Source organism: Anopheles coustani, chromosome 2 (assembly GCF_943734705.1).
Source record: "Anopheles coustani chromosome 2, idAnoCousDA_361_x.2, whole genome shotgun sequence".
Taxonomy (NCBI): domain Eukaryota; kingdom Metazoa; phylum Arthropoda; class Insecta; order Diptera; family Culicidae; genus Anopheles; species Anopheles coustani.
In genome coordinates, this window is record NC_071289.1 from 25,809,445 (window position 1) to 25,832,855 (window position 23,411).

The 23,411-nt window shown below is 43.7% G+C and overlaps 4 protein-coding genes across 10 annotated transcripts; 2 read left to right on the forward strand and 2 right to left on the reverse strand.

The window, feature by feature from the left end:
- The first annotated feature begins 144 nt into the window (after positions 1-144).
- On the forward strand, positions 145-808 carry LOC131264153 (transformer-2 protein homolog alpha-like). The gene is made up of 2 exons (XM_058266442.1): positions 145-680; positions 754-808. The coding sequence occupies exons 1-2, from the start codon at positions 145-147 to the stop codon at positions 806-808; spliced, it is 591 nt and encodes a 196-aa protein (XP_058122425.1).
- LOC131267802 (uncharacterized) lies at positions 764-13,336 on the reverse strand. 7 transcript variants are annotated; one of them, XM_058270759.1, is made up of 4 exons: positions 13,033-13,336; positions 2,155-2,378; positions 1,661-2,088; positions 764-1,590 (listed from the first exon to the last, which is right to left on the reverse strand). In XM_058270759.1, the coding sequence occupies exons 2-4, from the start codon at positions 2,362-2,364 to the stop codon at positions 1,347-1,349; spliced, it is 882 nt and encodes a 293-aa protein (XP_058126742.1). In that variant the 5' UTR covers positions 2,365-2,378; positions 13,033-13,336; the 3' UTR covers positions 764-1,346. The 7 variants fall into 7 exon arrangements, with proteins under 7 accessions (XP_058126742.1, XP_058126745.1, XP_058126743.1 ...); XM_058270762.1 differs by having other exon boundaries at positions 1,661-2,057; positions 2,142-2,378; XM_058270760.1 differs by having other exon boundaries at positions 13,029-13,336.
- Positions 13,337-13,503: 167 nt separating this feature from the next.
- Positions 13,504-16,373, forward strand: LOC131267356 (androgen-induced gene 1 protein-like). The gene is made up of 4 exons (XM_058270215.1): positions 13,504-13,969; positions 14,064-14,284; positions 14,352-14,683; positions 15,210-16,373. The coding sequence occupies exons 1-4, from the start codon at positions 13,772-13,774 to the stop codon at positions 15,269-15,271; spliced, it is 813 nt and encodes a 270-aa protein (XP_058126198.1). The 5' UTR covers positions 13,504-13,771; the 3' UTR covers positions 15,272-16,373.
- Positions 16,374-16,511: 138 nt separating this feature from the next.
- LOC131267247 (protein smoothened) lies at positions 16,512-22,624 on the reverse strand. The gene is made up of 4 exons (XM_058270069.1): positions 22,585-22,624; positions 21,215-21,844; positions 20,791-21,004; positions 16,512-20,710 (listed from the first exon to the last, which is right to left on the reverse strand). The coding sequence occupies exons 1-4, from the start codon at positions 22,622-22,624 to the stop codon at positions 18,148-18,150; spliced, it is 3,447 nt and encodes a 1,148-aa protein (XP_058126052.1). The 3' UTR covers positions 16,512-18,147.
- Positions 22,625-23,411: the final 787 nt, after the last annotated feature.

Here is a 23,411-nt window from a genome sequence, read left to right on the forward strand (position 1 = left end):
AAGTATAGTCATTCTTGTCCCAAGCTTGGTTAGGTGAAGTCGTATTTTTTGCTAAAAACGTTAACGTTAAAAATGGAAAGTATTTAGTGTTATAGTACTTGCTATTTGAACAATTTAATCCATTCTAACGGTAATATTGATTGAATGCTACAGGTCTTGTCGCACCGCCATTCGAGTCGTCGTACCAGCCGTCGTTTTGATGATGGTAGTAGACGTTCACGAAGCTCGGAACGATACCATCGCCATCGTCGTAGCCGTCGCAGTCGCTCTGACTCTTCTGATCGATACCTGTATAGGTCGGAATCTATTTCTCCGGATCGCAGATACTCCAGCCGTAGAGATTCATCGACATACGGTGGCCGAATTCGTGTCGATGGTGCGAAGCCTAGTCACTGCTTGGGAGTGTTCGGGCTAAGTGTGTACACCACGGAACCGCATCTAGTAAGCATCTTCAGTCAATATGGAATAGTCGAAAAGGCGTACGTGGTTTACGATGCAAAGACCAGAATATCGCGAGGATTTGGGTTTGTATACTTCCAAACGGTGGAAGAGGCTTCCTTGGCTCGTTCGTATTGTAACGGAATGGAATATCACGGTCGGCGCATACGGGTAGACTTTTCTATCACGGATCGGCCTCATCCCCCTACTCCAGGAGTATATAAAGGGCGAGTCGCTGAAAGGTGAGATTCATAAGTAATCCCTTTTTTTATTAAACAATATTCATAATTAATTGCATTTTTCGCTCCGAACCAGTCGCTCTCCATCTCCTCGTGAATACTCGCATCGTAGTCGCCAGCGCTATCATTGAAGCGTAAGTCGAACATAAATTATGTTGAAAGTTTAAAGAAGTTAAAAGAAAATCTAAGAATCTAGAATTTTAGAACTTTTATGAAGATTTGAAAGTTATGCTACATCATTAAGTAGAAAAAGAAGAAGAACCTAAAAACTCTTTTTTTGTTGCTAGGAAAACATGGATGGTAACGAAAATAATGGTGAGGAAGAAGGAACCATTTACTCACACGGCCCTGCCTGATTTGCCTGCCCCTTTCGACTACAGAGAAGACCTAACGCTGCTCTTCGATCCAAGCCAATTCAAGCCTACTCACATACTTGTTACAAACAAAGAATCATATTACAACTAGTTATAGCGTTAATTAAATCGAATTAAATTAGAAATTAAATGGATATCTACCAAAGGGTTTTAACCTGTCGCTATCTGGTACAAAAAACTATTTAATAAGCCAATTAATATCACAATTTTTTTAAGAAAGGCGTTCTTTGTAATTTAAATATTAACTAACAATGTTTTCTTGAAATTCAACAAAGTTAATATGTATAGAAACATTTTAGAGGAGAGGAGTTTTAACCTCTTTTCCATTTATCACAACCCAATGAAGGTTTTGTATCTTATGAAATCCAATGCTTTCAAATAATTTTACTGATTTGGAATTCTCCTGCAAAACGTATGCTTTAGAATCGGAACCGTTTCTGGCCAACCGCTTTGCCAACTCCATCACCACCAATCGCCCGTACCCTTTCCGGCAGTGTGAGTCCACCGTTTGAAGGTCTGAATGAGCACCAGTTTGATCGCTGCGGAAAGATCATTCAACAAAAGATATCATTTTCCTTCTTTCGGACACGCATTAAATTACTTATGTACCTTAAACACCATGATACGAGTACTCCTTCGGCGTCGAACAGTCCAACGCTTTCGTTCAAAAGAAGCAATCGATTCAGCAACCCATAACCGGCTTCGTAGCTGATGTGACTCCTGAGTGGCCACTGGTTATAAACGTAATCTAAATGCTTCGTCGGCGTCAACCGGGCGAAAGAAAACCCTTCAGGTAGTGGTAATGAAGTAGCCGCAAGCGCTTGCTCTTTTGCCATGAAATAATAATTCGCCATGTTACTACTTCTCACCAGTAGATTATTGTCGTTAATAACTTTCGTCACGGCCATATGGTGCGTTCCGAGATAATCCATGCTAATCTCGGATAGTTTTTCCCATTCGAGCAGCTTGAGCAATCGAATCAAATATGAACCATAGCCGTCAATCTCTGATGAGTAAAAATAGATTTCAAATCCATCCTAGAATATATTAAAAAATGTTGAACAATGGCACATTATTTTTGGGGAATCACCTTCAACAATCACCTTCAACACAAAAGTTCCGTCGTTGCGCCAATTCCCATTTAGTGAAAAGATATTCACGTTCAATGTTTGTTCCTGGCTTTTCCACTGGATGTAGTTTTGTAAAAGGTAAAAGGCAAATTCATGCTTTGGCCAGTTGCGCCGGTAAATGTCCCTCAGTTCGCTCCATTCATCGAACAAAATGTCCATTCGCTGGTCTCCCTTCTTAGCCATGATCCTGAATGATCCTGAAAGTAATAAGTGTTGTATCGGTATTAAACTCACGGCTAAATGGAGAAAAAACTAATCAATCAAGTTTGTATTTAGTATCGACATTAAGTAATAACCATTTAGAAAGGCAACAACATAATAAAAATTTTTGAACATTGTGATATTTCAACGTTTATCTTTTAAAGAATCTGTTATGAAACATCTATTAATTTAATATATTTGATTATAATATCAAGCTTTATAGTTCGATGAATTGTTCAAAACTAACTACGTTATGGAATCAACTGATTTGCATTAGGATTTATAGTTATTGATTGCCGAAATGAAAATATTTTTTATCCACAGCAGGAGAGAGATTTCAGTAATACAGCTTTGATCAATCCTGCCAGATTGTCGGCACCGTCGGAAAATTCCTTATCCAGTAAGCTTCACCTTCATGGGTAAAACCCAACCTCTCAAACATTTTCCTTGACGGAACGTTGGTCGCATTAACTAGCGCAAAACAGTCCTGTCCGAGAGCCGCTATCTGCTTTGCCACCGCAACCGTAACAATTGTTCCGAAGCCACGCCGCAGGTATTTCGGATCTACTTGCAGGGCACCGAGTGGTCCGGCCTGTAGTCGAAAGCACCAGGCCACCAGCGTTCCGGTCGAACGTTCCACAAGCCCTACGTTTGGGTTCCAGGCGGCCAGCCGCTCCAGAAAGAACCGGGATCCCTGATGCCGGTTCGGCCAAAGATCGTCCGCCTTGGCAGCATCATCTGGAGTTAGAGCGCGCAGTTCGAAACCGTCCGGTGTTTGCAGTTCCAGTGCATTGCAGCGTTCCTTTGGCATGAAGTAGATACAGGTTTCACTGTCATACTCCGTCTGCAATCCTTTTGCTTCGAGCACCTTTATCAGTGGTGCGCGATGTCGCTTTAAAATGGAGCTCACTTTCAATCCCCCACTCCAGTCCAGCAGATGGAATGCCTTTTCCAGTATTCCGTTCGTCGTATCGAAGCTGTAGGCGAATAGTTGATAACGGTCCTACAATGCAATACCAAGAGAGAGTTAGTGAATCCTTAAGCAGCCACTGCTGCAGTTCTTAGCTTACCACCACGAGATATGTTCCATCCTTTCGCCAGGTTCCGTTCAGACAGCATATAGCGAGATTCTTTATTCCACTGTCCTTCGCGTACCACCGTATGTAGTTGTCGATCGTCGTGTACGCAACGTGATGCTCTGGCCAGTCTACGAGATAGAGATCACGTAGCTCTACCCATTCAACCGGAGGAATGATACACAGTCGGTCCGCAGTGTCCATCGTTCGAGCTACAAGTGAGTCACGGATAAGCAGAGAAAAACGTCTGAGGCTCTTTGGTTCTACTAGCGGACCACTATGGGGAATTTATGAGCATCATGGTGGTTAAAAAAATGCATGTTCATTACGTACGATGTGCGTCTTGCTGCAAATGGCACATTGTGACATTGAACTTGACTTACGAACACTTTTTAAGCTACGTTTTGCCAACGCTTTAATAGTTGATCGTTAAAAGTGGACCCGAAAAAGGTCAGTGTACGCATTAGCTTTTAGTTGCATTGAATCGTCAGTTTCACTGTGATATTTGAAAGTACTACGAGGGTTGCCTTTTAAGTTTCGGGATTTGGAAAAACTGGTGATGCAATCTGTTAATTAACAATTTTATCGTAAAGTTTGACGTTTTTGAGGTTATCCGTTCTCAGAACGTTTTGACATACGAACGCTATTTGTGTTGTTAAAAAAATGTTTAAAGTTTCAATCGACACGAGGCTTTTTTGAGAGATCTTCGCTTCTTCAGGTGTTGAAAAACGTTGAAATCTCAGTTTATTTTTTAAATACGGGTGTTAAAAGAAGTCATTTGGTACTAGATCAAGGACTATATGGCGGATGACTCATCAAATCGATGTTTTGAATACTCAAAAATGCAGTTGTTTGAGCCGATGTGTGAGAGCTCGCATTGTCGTGATGACGGGTGATCCGTCGACAGCGGTTGAATTTCCTGATTTCTTGGAAGACAACTGGCAAACAAATGGTTGTGTACCACTCAGAATAGACTGTTCTACGTTGTTATAGAGGTTTGGTTGCGATATATCCAGTTTTTCCGAAAAAACATGCGACCATTTGCTTGGAAGTGCTTCGTGCGTGAACAACTTTGGTTGGATTCGGCTCATCTTGAAACACCCATACAGTCGATTGCAAATTAGTTTCGGGCTCATTCGCGTAAATACACGACTCATCACCTGTCACGATATTAAAGACGAGTTTTGAAGCACCGCAATCGTATTTTTCGAGCATTTTTTCCGACCAACCGACACGAGTATTTTTTTGAGAGATTGACAAATTTTGTGGAATCCAACACCAGCAATTTTTGTTGACAGTTAAATGTTCATGCAATATTAAGTATATGCTGGTCCCAGTAATACCTAAGGTTGTCTCTATCTCACAAAAAGTCACATGACGATCTTGCAATATCCGTTCACGCACAGCATCAATTGTTTTCGGAACGACAACTGATTTTGGCCGACCTTCACGAAATTCATCTTGGAGTGACCTCCGACCACGATTTTATTTTCCAAACCGTCGATAAATATTGATAATTGATGGAGCTTCATCACCAAAAGTTGAATTAAGTTCATTCATGCACTACTGCTGTGTTAATTCACGTCGAAAGTTGCAAAAAATAATCGCACGAAAATGTCCACGACCCAATTCCACAATTTGGCGGACATTGACACTTTAAACATTTTTTTAACAACACAAATAGCGCTCGTATGTCAAAACGTTCTGAGTACGTATAACCTCAAAAACGTCAAACTTTACGATAAAATTGTTAGTTGGTAGATTGCATCACCAGTTTTTTCAAATCCCGAAACTTAAAAGGCAACCTACGTAGTACAGGGTAAGGTACGTTGTTAGGGGCATTCATATGGTTTAATACACGGCCAAGTTTACATTTGGACGAAAAAACTAGTCGTTCTGTTCCCCTCACCTCGTCTACCAATCGTCATATCGTGTCTGATATCCGTGACTTGCTAGTGGAGAAACTTGAAGCACGATCATCATTATACGAGTAGCTGTAGTCGATTCTAGCAAAACTAAACGCTCTATTGCTACTATTAACATGCGTACAGACAGAACACACGCAATTTTCCACCATTTTTCGCTTCGCTCGTGGCGCAATCTAGCTGCTGAGAAACGGTGTATCGATTGACCAGTCATAAAGTAGTGGTTCAGCGAACTAAACGTGTGATCATCTCTAGTAAATTTATATTTGTTCCGAAAGCAAAGATTTGCAGCCCAGTGAAAATGGTTTTGCGAGTTTTACAGCCCAAGCAGGTTTTCGTCCTTCTTATGCACAGTACCGCCGTAGTAATGGAAGTGTTTTCCATGTACTACGATTGTGCTGAAAGCGACAAACGGTTGTCGGTGGTAAAGGAAAGCCACAGTTTGCTGGCAGCTAGTGAAAAATATCCCCTGCCACTAAAAGGACGTGTGATATTTTTAACCTACTGGAATTTGGTGAGTTTAAAAATTAAAAGTTTTACTGTTTAATATTACAAAATGTCCCACCGTGTATACATGTTTGCCGCTACATTAGCAATGAAACTATGTAAACGGCTCAAGCAAACGGTCATAATTTAAATGTCACATGAATCAAACAAGATGATTCACTTACGGGTCAGGTACGATGGAGTTCGTGAACAATCTCCTTGGGTAATGCATTGCGTGACAAACAATTGTTTACCATACACTCAATCAATTCAAAATTATTAAACCAAGAACACAGTTGAAGGCTAGTTACAAACAATTATTTAATGAACCAAAACCTACACAGAAGAGTGTGTATGTGTCGCAAATTACAGAATCATTTTACTGATTCTAACAATATAAACAGCTCGTACAGCTGTTTATAGATAAACAGCTCGTACGTGGGGCAAGAGATAACTAGCGAAAGTAAGTCGACTGATTACAGCGACTCTGTCCGCAGCTATCTGAAGAAGAAGTATCAGTACAAAAAATATGATAAAACGCACGCAAGCTTGGAAAAGAAATGTAGAAAATATACCCTGTATATTTTAAAGGTATGTCAGAGGTATCTTACATACAGACTGTATAATTATTGAACCAGTGCTACCCTACAAGAAAGAGCTTGATGGCAAAGAAACGCAACTCCATTGCAAAACTTGCCACACTACTACATGGCTTTATACACTTAACAATGCTCGAAACAGACATTACATTTTCTTGATATTTATATCTGTTGCGCCACATCTATTTACTGAAGGTTGAAAAAGTATCCTGTTGTTTGTTATTTATAAACACGAAAAGTAAATAAATGAATTAATTCAGGGTATGATGATGCCTAATGTTCTAGCATGTTGTGAACGAGAGTGCAGTTTATGTCTATTAACACTACAGGTAGTTAATTTGTAATTCATTCTCAATTTACGATAAGAGTAATTAACACGACTAATGTAATTGAAAAGAAAGTGGTTAATAAGCACGAGAAAAAAAATCAATAAACCTGCCTTTTGGCTAAACGATGCCAACAGTGAAAAGGGTAATGCAGTCATTGTGCGTAATTGTAGCACAACGGGGACACTTAGAAAGAAACAAAGTATGATAAATTGAGCATCAGGAACCGGATCGTGTAGCTGAGCGTTGCGTAGATACGCACTTGATACAAATCTTTCATCTCGGAAGCATCCACCACTTGTTCCGCGAGACGCGACGGTTTATTTAATTTCTCTGCCCCAAAGAGTGCGTGTTGCACAAGAGAGAACAAACGAACGACACTGGGTCGTGCTCCCCAGAGCGAGCGGGGGATCCACGTTGCGCTTGTGCTCCAATTCGACGGTCCCGACGTCAACGCTCGCGGCGCGATGTGTCCGGGTGTAAAATTCCGTTCGGTTTCTTCCATTCATTCGTGCTACGTCGGTCGTGCCATTCGCTGGTGTTCCAATTCCGGCTGAAGGTTCCAGTTCGGAGAAGAAAGAAGGGTCCACGCGCAAGGACACGCGACTGTCCGTCTTTTGGAGTGATTACGAGAAGAAAAGAAAAGGTGCACCATCACTTAGCACGGAGTGTTATATCTTTCCTTTCCCTGTGTTCGCCGCCTACTTGAAGAGTCAGATACACGTGAATGTTCCGTCGGAGGGACTCTCTCGCTGTTTCGAAAAAGTGTGTGTTTCTTTTCTAGCAGCATTAATTACATATCGGAACAGACCACATGCTTAGATGCCGGGATAGAATCTTTTCGCAAAACCGAACCGAACCGCTGATAGAAGATAGGCGAAAGGATTTAAACGTCTAAGCGTGGGTTTCCTTACCCCTGGGGGATCGGCAAGGTATTCCACTTCTCTTCCTTCCCCTACACCGTCTTTCCATCATTCGTCCCCTTGTAAGGAACCAACTGGCGGCTTGTGTTGTGCGAGTGTGTATGTGTTTCGTGGCGTACGAAAGCGGTTGACACGAAACAATCCCGTGTCGGGAACCGTTTCCGCGCAGACGTCCCCGTGTTCTTAAGCCCGTGCGTGCGAAACTGCTGCAGCGAAAGACATTGCAGTGGACTCGCTTTGTTTACAAAGTAACGAGCTTTTCATACCAACAGTGTCCATCCTGGTGCTTCGCGACTCGCAAGTAGTGTGACGAGTGTTTCAATTCGGGCACAAGAATAAGAAATATACCCACACACCGCATACAAACCACTTTGCAGTGTTTTTCCTAATGAGTTGCTTTTCTTGGTTTTCTTTGTGTAGGGATTTCCTTTAGGTATTGAAGTGTTCCCCCAGCAAGTGTGTGCAAGTGTGAACGTGGTGTTAATTGTGTGTATCTGAAAGTGGAGAAAAAAAGGCAAACCCCTTTTTTGCATACGTTTCCGCTGCGGTATCGCATTTTTCCAAAATGTCCAGCGTGCAGCTATATAAACTCCCGGCGTTCGTCATCACCTGGCATCTGATTGCGTTCAGTCAGTATTGCTATGCGCTCTACTACGATCGCTTTTTCGTCCACATCCCGGCCGATCTGCTCATTCCGAAGATGATGCGTCCCACCGAGTTCGGTGGACGGTCCAAGTTCCTTACCTACTGGTGTTTGGTTAGTATTCGAAATTGGGTATTTGCTTCACAACGTTCAGCCCTAGCTAGATGCTCACTGAACGAACAATAATATGTTTAATCTAAATTTAAAATTTAAAGCCTGTTTAATCGATAACCGGTGCAAAGTTTTCTACGGGTTTCTGGAACCATTGTTCACATGCTTCGCGTCGGATTGAAGAAATTGTTTATGAAATTCTATAGGTGCATCATAAGAAACCAACACACGAAAAGTTTCCTGCGTAAGAAATATTTAACTGCAGCACCGACAAATCATGCGGATCATATTTCAAGCCGAAACCCGTATTCCACGGATGGGTTGTTTTGCAAAAAATCTATTTATACTGCATCAATACTTTTGTACAAATGCAGGAAGGAGCTCAAGGTTCCAGCTAATATTTAGAAAAATCAAAATCAAGTTAAAACAGGAATGAACAAGAACTTTTTGTAACACTTGCACTCGATAATGGTTGTGTAACGTATTGCATGATGTGGAAAAAGAAAAAAAATACCTCCCGATTTGCTCCTTACCCCCCTTGGGAGGATTGCAGGTTCGCAGGTTTCGCTGCACGATCGCCCATGGGGCCCATCATCACATTGGCCGCGAAAATCCGTTATTGCAAACGGATCAATAAAGGCGAAAGATTTATGGACGGCTTCCGTACAGAAGCAAGGAGGGGAGACCACGCTGGACCGGGTGGGTGGTGCGCCGTGCGCTACCGGAATCGCATTTTGAGAGGCGGATGGAATAGACACAACACCGGCACCAGCAGCAACAACCGTAAACATGCGCCCGCTGGGGACGGTTTTTGGAAAACGGAAAATGGGGAAACCGATGGGCCACCGAGCGCCAAGCGGTGGGTGCTGTATGCGATTTCCAGAGCAACTGTTTCCGTTGCAGTTTTTTTTTCGCCTATTTTTATTCCTACGTTTTGTTTTATTTATCTCGGCCTTTTTTTACTGTTGCGTAAAAGTTTTTTTTATTAAGTTTTTTTTTTTTATCGCCCTCCATCGCTATCAACAAACTGATGGTGAAACGCGCGTCCGATGATAAAATGTACGCAATTTGTTAAAAATAAAATGTAACATAAACAAATGGGCACACACACATACGCACATGCACACGCATCCACATACGTACGCGATGTGCCTCTATGGAAAACTGAGCAGTCTGTTTTTTTCCCGCCTCCAGGCAGCCGATAATGAGCTGTTTTGCGAGCCGGTTTTCCCGTGATGGAGCCGCCTGGTGGCCGGTGCAATATGGGGGTAAATATGTTCGAGGAAATAGAAAGTCGCTAAAAGTGGGAAAACGATGCACGATGTCACTGAATGGAGACCACCGACTTTCATTCACCTGGCGTCGGATTTGTCCTTACGGCTTTCCTACATGAATGTTTTATGTTGCAGACACATCCACATCCTCCCGGGGAGGAAAAACTTTATGGGCTTTGCCACCTTCTTCCGGCAGGACATAAAAGCGTTCAGCGTACACACGGTGCACAACCTAAAGTGTCTCGTTGGACCGGAAAGTAGTAGGAAACATAGGTAGTGGGACGTTAACAGATGGTGCACGGTCAACGTGGCGTCATCGTTAGGTCAACCCGTTTCTCCTACGCCAAGCGCACTAAACACGCAATTCCATGAAAGGAACGAAAGACATTATCCTTGTTTCGGAAGGGATGTTTCTAGATATTTCTAGAACAAAAACAAGGGTTGGTTTTCTCTGGAAAGAAACGAAAACCACTTCTCATCAACCACCTCTGTTGTAATACAAAGTCCTCAAAAACTGTTATCATTTCGAACGTCTCTGTGCGGGTTTGTTAGTTACACAAGAAGGAACATAACAAAACTGTATGGGATTTGTGGTATTTTACATGAAAGATGATATTTTAACATGTTTCGAAAAATAATACTCCACTATCACACAGAGAGAAAACACGTTTTTGAGTTTTATAATATCCTGCGCGAAACCGAATCACCGGAGTCTTGTTAATCTTATGTTTATGATTTTATATTTCAACTCATGCATGACATCGTGTGTTTTTGCGTGATTTCTATGTTTTGCGTCAGGGCTGCATGTTCAAGTTGATGATGAATATTTATATAAAGGCACTTCTTCACGTCATGTCAGCACGCTTCGGTGGCTATTGAACAAAAAACTACCATACAAAAGCCATACCTTAATTTGGTTTCTTTAGTTCGGGTGACTATGTCCGCACCGAAGTGTATATATTTGTTAACTCAATATTATCTTTAGAACCATTTTTTTTCAACTGTGAAAACAGGTTCACCCTGAAACCAATCCACCAAAACAGCCCTTCAAAAGTAAGCCCACCCTTCACACCCCTTGGTTGGGCGAGCTTTCGGTGGTCAAATTATATCACGCAACACCCTTGGAGAGAAATTACGATAGCTGCAGTAGTAGTACCGCTGCCGTACAACGGCGGGAGGTCGTTGGTAAAGGTCACCGGACACCAAATGCAATTGGACAAACGTGCTGCGGCAGTTCCAAAAATCGATACACTCACCACAGTCGGGCCGCCAGTCGGGTGGTCGATTCCGTGACTGCGGAGGGAGGCAAGAGTGGGTGACGAGTGCGGTGCACCGAGAAGTGGAACACAACGGCATGTAATCACTTCCAAACGCCTTGTGTCCGTCCGATGACGTTCACATTGTTGCGTAAGAAGAGCGCATCGTTTCACCCAAAGGTGCAAACTTTGACGGCTTCTGGAGTTTCTGGGAACACACCCGACGTTGACGCCGACGGTCCATCGGACGACTCGTCTTGGACTTTCCCTTTTCACTCGGGTATTTTACTTATCGTGCAAAAGTTTCATTACCCATTTCGCCTGGCCATGGGATCCGCTCTATCTATCATCGGTACCGGCTTGTGAAGTGGGAGTTATTTGATCAACAAGCCACGCCATGTGTCTGTGGATAAATAAACAGGCATGCAACAACTTCATACTGGAGTCGGACATACATACCTTGGATTGGCCGGTTAGTGCACTCCAAACGAAGGTAAACGTAGAGCGAGAATTACGTCATGCTATGTATTTGATAAAACTACTTTTGCTATCGATTGTGTTTCTCTATTTTTCGGGCAACCTTATCAACCATGTTTAATAAGGAGTAGTGGAGGAGTGAAAGGTTCAATTTTCTAGTTAATAATAAATCTGATAGCTCAATAAGGTACTTGATATAAATAAACCAAAATAAGAATTTCGGGTGATAGCTGTATCAAGTACAATCGTGGAATGTAACTAAAAAACATTAAGTATATATATTATATCGGCATTGATAAACTTTTGCTTATCTGCACATAAATGTAACTAAAAATATAAAAATGAAAACTGTAATGTTTTTAGATAAACTTATCAAGATTTAAAACAAACCAAAAATATTTCTTGGTAAAAAGAATAAAAATAAAACTTTGCAGAACCGGTCGTTCTAGCACTAAAATAAATGGTTCCCCCATGTTATCCGGTTCCTCCATCATTTGGGAGTATGATCAAGAAGAAAGGAAGCGAGAACCCGTTTTTCCAGATTATTTTATCAACTATGAATTGTTCGAAATGGAAAACTCATTTAAAGATTACTTTGAAAGTATTTCAATCGCGAAAAGCATCCCAGAACATAGCTATTTGAGTCTGAATGTTGAATAATATCAAACAGCTGGTCCAAATTGCCAATAACAATAATCTACTTAAGATCACATCTGTTTCGATCGTTCGTGCCCTTCCGAGCGTTCGACAAGCAAAACATGGCGCGTGCAGCGTCATAGAAAAATAAACTTTCTTGTCCAAAAAGGTTGGAACTGTTGTAGCTACGTCGATTAAAATCCTCCCTTCACTGGCATCGTATCACTTGCCTTTGACACTGAAAACGGCATGAAGTGAACGAATCTGTACGCCCAGAAAGCAACATACGGGTAAATCGCAAGATAAGTGTATTTTCATACTGCGGCGTTGTGGGTGATACACTTTATGGCCGAAGCAGTTGAGTTTACCGGAAGGTGGAAGCGGGGTAGGAAAACAAACGTCCTCAACGATCTACGAGGATCACATTCCACCCACAGTTGATAGTAACCACATGCTAAGCATGGGGTGAAACCATCGAATGGTGTGGTCTCTTGCCTTCTCAAAGTGATGCACAGCAAAGTGTACCCTCGTTGTTTTATGTACTCCAATAAACCGGAGTTGGCAGTAGGGAAAATTTCTACGCGAAAGGGGCACCCCAAATTATGATCGTTTGCAACATCCTTCAGCGATCTGGATGAATGATGTCTTATCTATGAACTTAATGGAAAGAGATAATTCTTAATACAACTCTGGAATGGTGTCAAATGCATCATTTAGTGATGGGATGTGAAAAATCTATCTTTAATCAAGATGGAAAATAAACTAAACATTCCATATTTTGTTCTCTTAATGCAAGTTATATTTGAAATGTAATCCGTTTTCTCATAAAGAATTAAAAGAATTATATTCGTATGGAAAACTCACAACAGAGAATGAGTATACATTGTTATTGAAATAATCTCCGGGAAACTTACTTACAGCGTATGTTTTAGCCCTTTTCAAGGGTTCAACGGCCGCAATGCACAACACCTAGATTCGATGGTCCTTCCACAACTTACGAATGGAACAGCTGATATTGAATGCAGCAGCACCACTATCAAATGAGCACGAGATGTCAATGTCCCCCGAGTCGCGATCGATTTCTACAACGACCTCCCCGGAACCAGAGAGCGATCGAGGCTGTACGATGCTTCGCTAGACGCTGAATCTGTTGGAAAGTACTTTTCCGACACATTCCATTGCACGCACTCGCCGCTTCTACGAACGAATTGAGATTTTGTTTATTTGCTCCCCACAACGCGAACTAACAATCCGCGAATGCGTCGGCGCCGACTTTGTTCCGCCGCTGCGGAACCTCTTTCTATTGTGGAGCCTTCAACGAATGCCAACTGACAACTGTCAAAAGTGTGGGGCAAAATGTCAACAAACCATTCGTGAACGTACTCGTTACATCAATCCTTCCGCGAGCACCGGAGTTGGTGCAAAGTTCAATGAAGTTAATCAACCACAGCACCGTCTATCTGCTCAGCCCGACGAGATAATACTCGTTCTTATTTAAGACACTTGAAAATAGCGCACCATCATCATCCTCGCCTGGCACTTAACGATAATTCTTTGTGCAAAGAGTGTGCCATTCTCCGGTTGAAGTGGTGTTGTTTGGCAGCAGTTACATTGAAAAGTCCACTGACCATCGTTGATCCCAGAGCCGGTGATAATAATGGCTAAATCGAAGACGAGCGGTGGCTACCAGCGTGGCGTTTACGGTGCCCTTCTTAAGCTGATGCACTTCATTGCCGCGGTGCAGTTCTCGTACGGACTGTACTATGATTTTGTTTATGTGCACTTTCCGCCGGAGTTGAAACGGGCAGGGGGAGAGTTTGGTGGAAAGCTAAAATTTCTTACCATTTGGGATGCGGTACGTTGGCGTGGCGTGGGATAAATATACTAATTTCGAGCGTAGCAATAGTTACACGTTTTGATATATGGTTAAATTTGTTTTTTCGTTGCAGATTCTCCAAGCTGTCTACTTTACTGTTTGCCTGCTGAATGACTTCATAGGAACCAACGAGGTTGCCCCGAAACGGATGCCACTGATCCGGAAGGTAAAAGATTACATGCTGGCCGCATTTGCATTCCCTGTTGCGCTGAACGTTGGTGTTACATTCTGGACGCTGATGGCAATCGATCGGGAGCTCGTTTTCCCGAAGGCTCTGGATGCCGTTTTCCCTGGGTAAACATGAAGCCACCGTTTTCTTCTATTTCAATTATTTATGTTTTTTGTATTTCTTAATCCACAGATGGTTGAACCACGTCATGCACACCAATATCGTCATCTTTATGGTGTTGGAAATTTGTACCAGCTTCCGGCAGTACCCGTCCCGCAAGGCCGGCCTTACCGGGTTGGGCATCTTCATGGCGTCCTACCTAGCGTGGCTGCATGTCGTCCGTCACTTTGGCGGTATCTGGGTGTACCCGGTGCTGGATGTACTGAACCTTCCGCAGCGCATCGTTTTCTTCGCGGTCAGCCTTATATTCTGCGTTGGTCTGTACCTGCTGGGCGAGTTCTTCAACAATCTTATCTGGACGAAGGAGCTGAAGCAGCTCCGAACGGCCGCCGGCTCCGGAGCCAGTAAGAAGATCAAATAGATCATCACTGCTCGTGCATCTGTTTTTTTTTTTTAAAGTATTAGAGCCATTTGTGCTGCATGCTGAAACATTATCAGAGCCCTCGAACGATCAACCATGGGACGATCGGTAGAAGTGCGTTCCTTTTGTTCACTAATTAATACCTGTCTCGTTCGTACGGCATGAATGTTGGTTTGCTATTTTATAATTCCCAACTGACCTTTTCGTTTTAATTAAAAGATACAAATTCCATGTGTGATTTCGTTTTGCTTGGTTTCATCCAACATTTGTGCCGTTTTCCAAAGCCACAATACTAACGTTTTTTGCTCGCGATTGCTGCAACAGTGCCCAACTCAACGCCTCATCAAGGGTGGTTTGCATGCGTTTTTTGTGAGTGTGATATCCACAACTACACCAAAGGTTTTTCGCTTCATCGAGCTGCGGTTCAGCTTTAAATCAAATGTTTATTTCTCTCTTCTCCTCGAAAACCACTCCACAACCACCTCCGCACATTCCGGCCATTTCCAAAGCGTCCCAGCCGACACCGGTGGACGATAAATCGACCGAGCATCTTAAGATGAACATTGTTTGACCACAAACAGGACCACAAATCGCCATGTGGGGCAGGGTAACCGAAAAAGGAGGAAAAACAGCTGATCAGATGTGCCCCAAATTATTGGGGGCCCACAATTATTTTGCATTTAGAATTAGTATCATCTAATCGTAAGAGTACACTCATTGGACGCCTGGTGATGATTCGGACTGCATTGTCGTGGAGCAAACTCGCATCGCGCCTTTTGAAACAGTTGTTTAGGAGGGTGCAGGAAGAAGAAAAAAGGTGGCTTATATTTAAAGTAGTCTAAAATAGAAGAACCGAAGGCCCCGGTCAACCATCAACCATTAATCTACTTAAATCAAATCTACCATTGTACCATCCATTCTAGATATTTCCTTTAGTCTTTGAGTGTTGTTTGAATGAATTTTGCATCACGCATGTCTCTAGAATCGGTCGCTCTGAGCGTTCGTTAGCGTCAAATTATTAAACTGGTTCCATTAAACCATGGACCATTTATTAAAAATATTTCAACGTATTTAGATGTGAATGAATTTGTCAAGTTTGAACGTGTCCGATCGTAGAACCACTCGTATCGTACCAGCACCACCAAAACCAATTACTGACCAACAAGTACCAAAACATAAGTAAACGTGCAACAGAATCCCAACGTCATGATCGAATTCGGACTGCATTGCTGGCAGAAGCTTTGAAGAATATTAGGGGAGGGGAAATAGTCTACGGATGAAACGTTACTATGAGCCAGAGGAACAAAAATTATTTATCTTCTTAAATCGAATGTCACGAAAGTATGATAGAAATTACATCAAAACCGTTATGCAAGTAGCTAGAAATTCGGGTCCGACATTAGCAAACGTTTGTTTTGTAGGCCAATTGTCTAGTCCGTGTCGATTTGTTCAATGTTGCGTATATCACTTTAGATGTGGCGTGTGTACTACTAGGTGTTATTATATTCCTGCATACACAAGCACGGTCGATCGTAGATAGTGAAATTCAATTTCAATTTAGATGGGGAAATATTTTCCACACAAAAAGTAGAGGAGAAAATCTTAACACTGGCGATATTAGATTTTTGTTGTGACGGGAATAAATACGGCGATAAGGTGTCATTATACAGAATTCATCCAGTTTGCTTATAATAAACAACCTACGGAAAACGGTGGAACGTACGAACGTGCTGATTCTTGATATTTCACTCTCCGGAATTTGTTACAGTACAAAACATTTAAAAACTCGCATCGAGGTAAGTAGTTGCACGTGATCGTTTATTTTCTTGGCTTTTGAAAGCTTACCGACTACAGGATTTCTCTGGTTCAAGTGGCAGATTTTTCAAGGACGCTGGCAACACAAGAACGATCGTTAAAATGAACAAAATGAAGACAATTCTTAGCTTAATCGTTAAATCTAGAAAATCGAACGTTTGGCATTTGTTTCATAATGAAACAGAAAACTACTTGGTATGGAAACTACCTCCTCCAATGTTGGGGTAAAATTCCCTTGCTACTCGCTTAACGGTGTATATAGTGTGTATAGGAAAATATTTAAACCATTTTCGTTGATCAATTGCTTTTATGTTTTTTTTTCTATCTGGAAGCACTTTTTTTCTTTTCGTTATTTATAAATTTGTACCTCATCCAATACAATACCGTGGACAACTCCGTGGCTTGTTCGTTCGTTGTGATTCTGCCTTCAGTCTTTCGATGAGTTGAGTAATAAGCAAAAGATTCTCGTTTCATGTTCGGGTGGGTCTAAACTGAAATATCGTATAGTATGTAAATGCTGACCAAGTTTGTGTTACAACTGCTGCTGATGTTTGAGATTCGATTGGTGGTTGAGTATCTTTTTTTTAATGTGACGCGGTTTTTCACCATTGTTCAATGATTCAAGTTAAAAAAATGCAAAATGAGAAAAAATCTCCGTAATGGATGAAATAGTGCTAACTGCATACATTTCCTCATAAATACGAGAAAAAGAACTTAGCACTTCATTGTTTCAAGGCACTTTAAATTCTCCCTCCTTCCTTTAAATGCTACACAAGTTTAGATAATAAAAAGTCCCACTTCAAACACCTGTAAAGGTTTGCGAAGGACGTAGTTATCTAACGATCTTAAATGTATGTCTGATACCGGCTCTGTTACATCTCCGTATTACAGAAGGCATTTTCGTTCTAATTGTGGTTCTTACCACTTCTCACATGTAATGAGAGGGAAACCATTTACAGAAGACTCTCGATTATTCGCGGACGTTGCACTTGCTTTAAATGTGACACACTAGTGGCATGCATGGCTGGTTGTGTAAAGAATATGTTCGGAAAAAGACATGTTTAATCATATGAGGCTTAGTTTAGGGGGGTTAGAAAATCGGCCGATGAGCGCTGGGGTTCACCACCTTGACGGCGTGGGTTCGTCCGGACCCTGCCCTGTACGAGACTATCCACGTACACAAAGGGAAAAAGGCTAGTAAGCCCTAAATGAGGCACGTATGACCGAAGACGATCGTTACTTGGAAATGATCTGTTATTGGAAATGGATCCACAATTTCTCTAAAATCCTTAGAATCAGATGATTACTACTTTGAAAAAAAAATCAAGTTCATTTGAACAATTGTGTACTTTGATCTGTTGCTTGAACATTTTGCGGGTTATCCGCCAAACTGGATCCATGGATACCATGGCATCCTCTTTACCACGGATAATCGTGAGTCTACTGTACTTTCATAGATTATTGGTCAGTCATTAGGAGCACTATTTATGGCTTTAAATGTACCAAATATTTGGTTGTACCTAATGACTGCCTGACGTACTGACATTAGAACCTAAAACATGGCGTGTCGGCGCTCTAGAACCCAAGGCTCGAACCGCCTCGAACTTATGCTTCATATTTGCTCGCTTTCCTTCATTTCGAGGGTAGAAGAAGCATTTTCAGTTTCTCCGCGTCGCTCATGCCCGAATCATTGGCGTCGCGTTGCTTTCGACCGACACCTCCACCGACAACGATCACCGCCGGGGCCAGCTTTGGCAGCAGCTGATGGTTCTCGGTATAGATGTCCTCGTTTTCCTCGTTCTTAAGCGCTTTCTCGTTGAACTCGAACGAGGACATCGTCTGGGTAGCGATTTCGTGTGCATTCGTCTGTATGCCCACATCACAGCTACGCTTCGAGTTGCGCGAGTTCGTTTTCGCCAGCGACACGCCCGAGTATGAGCTGTTAATGTTCAACGGTGTCAGCAGCTCAGAGCAGTAGGAAGTAAACGAGGAGTCATGATTAAAATCGTACATTTCCATGTCGGCCGAACCTTGGTTGGTGGCGCAAGCCTTCGAAGCGGACGACTTATGGTTATTCGTTCCGCCGCCTCCAGTCCGTTCAATAAGTTCCAATTCTTTTTCTCTTTCACGGGCCTTTTCCTTCTTTTCTCGATCCTTACGGTGCACACTGCTGCGGTGGTGATGATGATGCTGCGACTTCCGCAACGTTCCTGGCCGTGATGATCCACCCGACTTTCGATTGCGTCCGCCCTTCGTAATGCTACCTTTGCTGACGCGACCACCTTCTTTGCTGCTGCGCATACCATCCCCGCCGGAGGCAGCATCGGCTACCCGGGCCGAGACCGAATCATCCCTTCCAGACGTGATCGGTCGCAGCGTTCCGTTTCTAGCGCGCAGTGGTTCATTCTCAGTCCGTCTGTCGTCATCGTCGTCATCGTCATCATCATCATCATCATCATCATCGCTGCTTCGATACTCTTCGATGCGGCATCCACTAGTCGTGCCCGTTACGGCACTGTTACCCATCGGGTTGTCACTACGTACGCCAGCACCAGACGATCCAATTCCGTCGATTTGTTTGAGAATGATATCGAACTTCGAGTCCTGCAGCTTAAACGAACCCACCGAAACATTGTCGTCCTCGGACGTGGTCAATCCCTGGCCCTGCAGGAATGGCAACAACAGCTTACCGTTCGAAATCAGATCATTTATCTGATCGGCATCCAATGCTCCGATGCCGGTACGACGCTGCATATTTCCGCCGAACGAACCGGCGGCCGTCGAGGCTGAATGACGCCCACTTCCACCCACCGAACCGGTTTTCTGCAGCGCGGCCGTAATGATCTGTGACTCCACCGAAGTGCTGCTTTCCTTGCGACTGTACCGGCGTCCAGCCGAGGCAAAATCATGCCGCCGGCGACTCTGACGCGTTTTGTGCGCATGATGGTGGTGTTTACCGGCACCGACCACCACCGGACCGCGGCTGCTGCGACTGGCAACCTTCGTTTTAACCTCCGCAATCTTCACGGACACCTGTGAGTCGATCGAGTTGCGGCGCGATTCCACGGAAACGTGCCGCACGCTAAAGCTTATCTCGGAATCAACGGAGTTTTTCCGCGGATCGTGACTCGAGCTGGTAGCCGCTCCGGTGAGCGCACACCGGCGGTTAACGAACCGTGGCAAATTGTTCGCCCACGTCGAGCTGAAGTCGTGGCTCCCGATGGCCGAGTTGATGTCAAACTTTAGCCCCACCGGATCGGTGTGCGAATTGTGAAAGGAAATCGACAGGCGGCCCTGGTTCTGGAACTCTTTGCGCTTCGCGAACGCTTGCGCGATCACCTTATGCTTCTGCAGCTTCACCGGTTCGTCGACGTCCGTACCGAAGCGCCTCCGAAAATACCGAGCCCAAGATTCGAGCGTCGAATTGGTCCACACCCACGACGACATGACGATGCCGGAAGCAAACAGACAGATCAAGTGCAGCTGGAGGATGGCTACGCTTGGGCGCTGCTCGATGCGGCAACTACCTGTCATGATGTCGTCGGTATACGTGGACGAAATTTGACATACGATATAGTTCCGCAGGGCTGTCGCCCAGGCCGCACTGTGCCGGAACTCGTGCACATGGCAGAACACCGTCGCCACAATAAACACGAACGTGAACGCCGTACATATGCCCATGCGAACGATGGTCTGATGAATCTTTCGACTGGCACGGGCCGAAATGATTTCCTTACTCGATATCCGCAGCCGGATCAGGGTGAGCAGTCCGCGCCCCAAGAAGTAACCGCCAATCAGCAGGACACAGATAACAGGGGCCAGCAGAAACCCGCCCCGGATCGGGTGATTCAGGTAGCCAACGAAACAGATGCCCACCGTACCGTTGCCATCGATTTCGCTCAGCGCCATTATGGTGATCGTGAGCACCAGTGGCAGCGACCAGGCAATCAGGTGAAAGTAGGATCCCTTCTTATCAATCCGGTCCTGTATTTTGCCGATCGCCTTGAAGCTCATGTGCCAAACGTAGGTAAATATAACGAACCACACCATGGCCGCGATGAGAAAGTAGTACACCAGGATGAACACAACGATGCAGGAAAGGTTTTCGCCTGCGCTCGGTTCCGAAGTACGCAGCGTTCCGTCCTTGCGACACACAATATCCTCTCGTCCACCGGGCGTAAACTGTGCCAACCATCTATAGGATGCAAGGAAATTATTTACTTTACCAGATTCAACAGAAAACGATCCGGCGGAAAGACAATGATGGCCACTTACCCCAGGCAAGAAATGGCGAAGCAAAAATTTATATAAAAAATAACCAGCGCCGGATACTTGTTGGCATTATGCCAGTCGATCGCGAACGTGGCCAACGTGAAGAAGTTGAACGTCAAGCATACGCCGGCCCCCCAAGCGATTAGTTTATGGATTTGTCGGTGCTCGTGGTCCGTATACAGTGGGTCTTTGCACTGTAGGCCACATCCATCGATATCTAAAGTAGAAAATATTATTATTCATTATATTGTGTGCAAAAAACAATTGCCAGAATGTTGTGGTATAAACGTCGAGTCAATAGACGAAGGAAATTGAAATTAAATAAAGTTAGATCAGTGCATTTGATACCGTTTATTACGGCAAGATTCACGACGTTAGTTTCGAAACACGAAAACTACATTTTACCTTAAAGATATTCCCTACTTACCCTTATAATAGTTTGCAGGTAGATCGGCCGCAACCAATGGCTTCAAACACTGTCCGGTGGCATTAAATTTCATCTCTTCTCGGACATCGTTGTTGCATTTGGACGGGTACAACGTTTCGTTGCACTTGAGAAACTCCGGAAAGTAGCTCGTATTGTACAGGATGCGGCACGGTTCGAGCGTTATTTTACACATCTCCAATGAGGGCAGGTACACCATCTCCTGGCCGTTGATTTTCTCGCACTTTGGCATAAATACGGCGCACAGGAACGGCTGAATGACGGCCCAACACTTGGGCACATGGCGCAGGGCATTGTACTGGTACAGCTTGTGGTGCGTTTCCTCCTGGCTGTACGAATCGGTCAGATCGAGACTGAACGAGGAGTATGGCAGGTTCGCTCCAAGGCACGACTTGTGCTTGATCGGTTCACACTTGGCCGGACGGACGCAATAGATGTACCGCATCTCACGCCCATCGAACCACGTTTTGTCGTCTTTTCCCTTCTTCCCGTGCATGCGGTAATTCCGTGTACCATTGATATGTTCCAGCATCGGACGGGGAGCTTCGGGAGTGATAAGGTTTGTCGTTGGAATGAACTCCTTCCCTTCGATGATGGTAAGCGATAGCACCGCTAGGAAAAACATTGTTTTGAGCACAGCCATCTTCACCTAGAAATGAGAGCAGAAAAGTCATCGGTTGAAACAAAATGTATAAACGAATGTAAAATCGTTGCAACAATACCTTTTTTAATAATGAACGTGTAGAACACACTTTTGGCACAGCTAAGTTGATGCTGAGGAATCACTGCAACACTGGAATTCGATTTCACCGCTGGCCATGCCCAGCCTCGAACGGTTTATCAACACCCCATCATCGGCTCTGCATACTAATGGATTGATTACGGATTGATTTGGCTTTCGTACGAATTGATTTTCCGTATGAGGAACATAGATGAGTTGAAACTAACGACCACGAGTACTTTTCCGTTTGGTTGCTATAGGGGATGGGTACGGTTGCTAAATTTATTACAGGGCGGTGTCGCAGACGATGCTTGAGACATCCAATGCCACCCACGATGCCGAGCAGTTCAAAGGAAAACAACAACTGTTGCCGATGTTCTTACGTCGCCCATCGATCGCTGGTATCTGGCACGGCAGCTGTTCCCGGTTTCACTATTTAACACCCGAAATCTTTCAGCTTATTACTCACAAACTTTCTAAACAAAGCACAACAGATATTTGCAGCCGTAAATTCTGCTTCTTCTCCCGCATAGTAGCGTTTCATTGAAGCGCGGCGTTGCTTTTGACATGCTACGATCAACTCACACACGCACAAACGATGCGGGACCACCGATCGAGAACAGTGCAGAACACAAAACACAACCACCTATCGAGAAGCACCCATGTGACATTTCGCCTTGAGGTTTGACGTTCAAAATCGCTGGTTTTCGGTTTTTAACTTGAACGATGCAAGCTGTTTTTTGGCGTTGGTTGCTTTCAGTTTTCCAGATCCGATTTTAATTCAAAACCTTAAGACACCAAGGCGGCTATTAGGAAACTCGATTGCAAATGGATTAAAATACTGCCTTGTACAGTAAAAAGAAACCACCCTATCATTTGTCTGTAAAATATTTTATTTGTACACTGTTATGGTTTTTATCAATGCACTGCACGCAAGTAAATGTATTTCATCAACCGTTTCGCCGGGTTTGTCACCTACTGTACGGAATTGCACCTCATTTTCCTGCCTCTAGTATGAGGGCATCGGGACAGTCTGAAATGTGCTGTCCCATTTTCGATTGTGGGATGACATGCATTGCATTGAATGGACACGAAACAAGCTGTGTTGAGCTGTGCTGTTTCTTGCACTTCACCAAGTGGTACGGCATACGGTGTCGTATTATGATGTGCGACGGGTTATACGGGCAAGTCAGCATTTCGTCCGGCATGTTCACGTTACGCTAGAAGAAACTATGCATATTTAACACTGAAATGGATTATCCAGCCTCGCGCCTACCTTATGTTCACTATGTTTCCTACAAGAGTCAATTTATTAGAGAGTCAACTGCCTGGATCCTTTCTAGTGTAGCACAAGTGCGTAAATACCTGTTGTTTACAATCGCTTTTGAACGATCGGTCCAAACAAAGGCCCGCCGTACATCCCGCCTTGATCTCGCCTTTTGGGTCACAAACAGCTGT